The sequence below is a fragment of the Nestor notabilis genome, unplaced genomic scaffold (assembly GCF_000696875.1).
Source record: "Nestor notabilis isolate BGI_N333 unplaced genomic scaffold, ASM69687v1 scaffold17589, whole genome shotgun sequence".
In the NCBI taxonomy this organism is placed as follows: domain Eukaryota; kingdom Metazoa; phylum Chordata; class Aves; order Psittaciformes; family Psittacidae; genus Nestor; species Nestor notabilis.
In genome coordinates this window covers 287-4,540 of record NW_009943412.1, presented here as the reverse complement: position 1 = coordinate 4,540, position 4,254 = coordinate 287, and the positions used below count along the sequence as shown (strand labels likewise).

The 4,254-nt window shown below is 55.6% G+C and overlaps 1 protein-coding gene across 1 annotated transcript; it reads right to left on the bottom strand.

Annotated features, from left to right (window-relative positions):
- Positions 1 to 1,439: 1,439 nt before the first annotated feature.
- Positions 1,440 to 3,523, bottom strand: LSM4 (LSM4 homolog, U6 small nuclear RNA associated (S. cerevisiae); the record flags this gene model as incomplete). The annotated part of the gene is made up of 2 exons (XM_010021919.1): positions 1,440 to 1,528; positions 3,340 to 3,523. Coding segments are annotated over 2 exons (273 nt in total), but the record flags the coding sequence as incomplete, so codon positions are not given.
- Positions 3,524 to 4,254: the final 731 nt, after the last annotated feature.

Sequence of the window (4,254 nt, the reverse complement as noted above, 5' to 3'; positions counted from 1 at the left end):
TGCTGCTGGAAACCAAAGGTTTAAGCCCATCTGCTTGGGGGGTTATTGCTTACACCAAGGGCCTGAGCAAGGGGTGAGGTGAAGCCGGGGTCCGGGGGGGCTCAGCACCGGTACACACAGAGAGAGGGAATCGCTTTCAGAGGCTGGTTTATTCCTGCTCACCACCGAGTTCTAGAAACAGTATAAAAATAAGTCTATATAAAAGCATGTTCTTCACTCCTCCTCAGTGCAGTGGCAGAGAACAGGCTCCAGTGGGGGGGGATCAGGTGTGGACCCCCCCAAAACAACAAAAAACCACCCCAGAACCTCTTCAGAACAAGCCACGGGATCAGCTTTTCCCCCAGGATTAAGCTCTTTCACCCATTCCGGGGGTAGGAGCATGGCCAGAGCCTCTTTCTTCCCCCTCCTGTGACCCTTCCCCACATCCATTCACATCAGCCAGGATGTTTTGTGGGTGCCTTTTCCTCATGGGACCCTGCGGCCTCGGGGATGGAAGACAGGAACAACCTGAGCTGGGAATTCCCAGGAGCTTTCCAAACCTGCGGCTGGGACACGCTCACAGCCTGGTCCGTGCCCCAGGGACTAGAAAAGGAGGAGAAAAGGGGCTGGAGGGAACGGAAGCACCAGGTATTGGGAATGAGCTGGAGAAATGCCAGCGCTCGGGACTTTGTGTCACTGAGTTTGGGGAAGAGGGGGATAAATCAACGTAACAGATGCTTTCCAGAGGGAATAAGAGAGTTGGGGGCACACGAAACTCCCACAAAAGCCTTTTCCTTCCAAGGGAACTTCTCTCTGGAGTCAACTCAGCAACACACTCACTGGGAGATGCTCATTTATCACTGAGTCCCCTTGGAAACAACCCTTGAAGGCCAAAGGAAGGTTTGTCCCAAGTCCTCCTTTAAGCCACAGGAGGAAGAGAGAAGGGACTGGCCAGGAACAGAAGCAACAGCTTCCAGGTTGGTTCCTTCTAAACCACCCCAACCCCTTAAGACTACTCATGTAAAGATACAAGATCCTCGAGTTGAGTGTTTTTAAACCAAAGCACCAACATCTGGTACAAATGCAACAAGTTTCAAGTATAAAAAGAAAGAATCCAAACCATCCAGAAGGCGTTTGTTTGCCTTTGATCTGGTACCACGGCACAGGATCAGCCTTCAAATTAAACCTGGGGAGCCTGGAGAACTAAAGTGTTTTCACTCTCAGGAGCAGCAGAACCAAAGCTCCTGAACAGTGAATGGGGCAGGTTAAGTAAATCCAATGATTTGCTGTCTACAAGGAGCAATTAACTCCTCTTTTTACCACGTTAAATTGCGAGAGGGGCTTCTGAAGGACATGATTTGGGCCCGGCTCGATGGGCGGCAGAGGAGAAAGGGGACACTTTTGAACACATGGCAATCCTGAGGTGACAAACCCACCGTCCCCGGCCAGGCCAGGCCTGCTCACTGCTTTGCTGCCTGTCTGCCTGGCTTCTTCTCCTGCTGGCCTCTTCCACTGCCTGGGATGCCTCGGCCACGGCCACCAAACACACCTACGGGGCAGAAAGAGAGAGCAGGGGTGTAAGAGTGTGGCTGCTCAGAGTTCACTTATCCCCGTGCTCCCCTCTCTTCCAGCCTGAGGAACAGGACTTTTGTTCTCCTCAGTTCCAGATCCTGTGTTCACAAGGTGCATCAATGGACCCCCCCCTCCCCAGCTGTACCTCCCCACTGTGTTCCCTGCCCTAGAGCTCACCCCCCGTGGAACTAACTCCTGAAAAATGGATCCATGGAAGCAAGAGTGTTTTAAAGGCAGGGGGATGAGCGGGTTCGACGCCTGGCCCCTGCAGGCTGAAACAAGCAGGGGGTGACTGGGTTTGGCTGCAGGGGAGACCTGGGGCAGGCACCAGAGCTCCTCTAGAGCCCTCTGCTCCCTCCGTGCTCCCCTCAACCAGAGGCAGGGGATGACTCCAACCCTGCAGTGCTCGGGATGCTGAGAGGACGGAGGATTCCCAGTGTCAGGAACAATGATCCTTTCAAGTGCAATTACAGCTTCTCTCCCGACCAAATTGTCCTGCCTTTATTTTTTCCCCCCTTCCCCTCCTCCTCCCTTCGTGTCTCACTAATGGGAGCCAAAGCTTTGAGCTAATTAGCAAATACCAAAGCTTCCCTTTAACAGATTCCAGCAGCACAGTGAGGCTGCACATCAAACCAGCCGGGCTCTGCCCCGCTCTCCCCAAGGTGGGTATTCCCAGAGGAGGGAAATCAACGCAGCTGAACTGCTTGTCCAAATAACCACATCCAAAGCGCTGTTCTGCCAAGTGCTCCGGCCGCCAAGAAGGGAAGGAGGGAACAAGAAAGGTGCCTTCAGCGTGGTAAAGGTCACTTCTGTGTGCTGGGAGCAGCACCGGGCTCCAGGGCTTCCCCTCCCCAAGGCCCTGGGAGCTGGAGCCGCGGCACGTCCCGGGATGGCCCCAGGTAGAGCCCAGCTTCCCACCAGGATTCTCTGCATAGTCAAAACGAAGGTGGCTTCTTAAGGGTGCTCGGCAGAGACCTCAGTCATGGCTCAGGCCTCAGGGCTCCCTCTGAACACCAGCATCTCCCAGTGGTGCTGGAGCACGGGAGCACTCTCGGGACCTGCAGCTCCTGCCACAGGCTAAACCTGCACCAGGAGTGACCCCAGGGCTGAGCGAGGTGACCACAGAGCGAGTGGCAAAGCCGTGGCAGGAGGGGTGGGCAGACAAGGAGAGGAACAGCTCTCGGGCTTCCAGCAGGGCAAGTCGGGAAGCAAAGAGCAACCTCTCCCCAAGGGGAAGGGCTCCGAGCTCAGCTCACCCCGTGCAGTGGGACGGGGAAGGAAGAGCTGCTTTTGTGACCTATTTCTTCCCAGTGGCCACCTCCCCTTTGCTCAGCAGCACGAATTCCTCATGGGGAGCAGGAGAAGCACAACCCCTCGGACATAAAATAAATCAATCAAGGCAGGAGACCAGGAGCCCCATTCCAAAGGAAGATGATGGGGTTTTATCAGTGCCATGGTCAGAGCCCAGTCTGTTTCCAACCAGAGCAGCCACTCGTTCCCTCCCTAAGCTCAGAGACACCAGTTTTGTAGAGCCACGCTCCCAAACTAGCCAGGAGGGGTAGAAACAGTCAAGTTCAGACTCTCTTAAGCTCCTGCCCAACCCCGAGAAGGAGGGAGGCACATCCCTGGCACGAATCCTGCCTATTCTTTGGCAGAAGCTGCCTCACAGACGAGGCAACACACATGAACTGGACGAGATCCTGCACTGGAGCCACTCCAGCTTCTCCCAGCCCCGCAGCCGGGAAGCAGGAGCCATTCCTTGCCCTGAAACCCAAGGAGGAGCATTACCTCGTCCAGCACCTCCAACGCCACGGCCCTTCTGTTGCTTCTGCTGTTGCATCCCACCACGGCCTCTGCCCTTGGACACCACCTCTTCTTTCACCATGTCAATGATTTCATCGGGGATCCGCAGGTATTTGATGGTGCTGCCACGAATGTAGCACTCTGGCATTCTCCAGAACTTGTCTCCATCCTATTGGGGAGCAACACAGTGGGTCACAAACAAAACCTGGTGCTTTTCTGTCTACTTCTGGGGCATTTTGAGGGTTTCCATCACATCTGGAGCATGTGACAGCTCCAGAGACCTTTCCTGAGAGCATTATCTGCAATCAGGAGCACAAAAGGGTGGGTTTTTCCTTCCCTCCAAGCTGGGGAGGGCACGGAGCCACGAGCAACTGCCCTTTCAATGCGCTGCCTCTAACCCTTGGTGCAAGCGAAGGAAGATGAGGCTGAGGAAACAAGCACCTTCCCTTCTAAAAGAGAATCCAAAGTGGGGCTGGAGAGGCCAAAGTGGGGAGTTCCAACAGCTCGGGTAAGAGCAACAGAGCAAAGGCAGGGCCGGGTTCGTTCTCCAGCAGCCCCAGCTGGGAGTCCCCTCCCTGCAGCACTGCTCCGGCTGGGATGGAGCAGGAGGCAGCTCTGGAGCAGGGGGCTCTGGGCCACCAGAGCAGGGCAACTGCAGCTGCGGAAACAAGGAGCTGCCGGGTTGGTTTGAGAGAAAAGAGTCTTTGGGTGCCCGGTCACGGAGCTGGGATCTCCCCATGGTGGTTGTGCAACAGCTCCAGGGCTTTCCTAGGACACAACCTACGAGGGCTGCAGCTCCTGCACCCCGGGAGCGGCTCTGGGAATGGAAAGGGAGCTGAACAACAACTCTGCTGCCCATGATGTCAGTGGAGGAGGGGCAGGGTCTGGCTGCACAGGGGA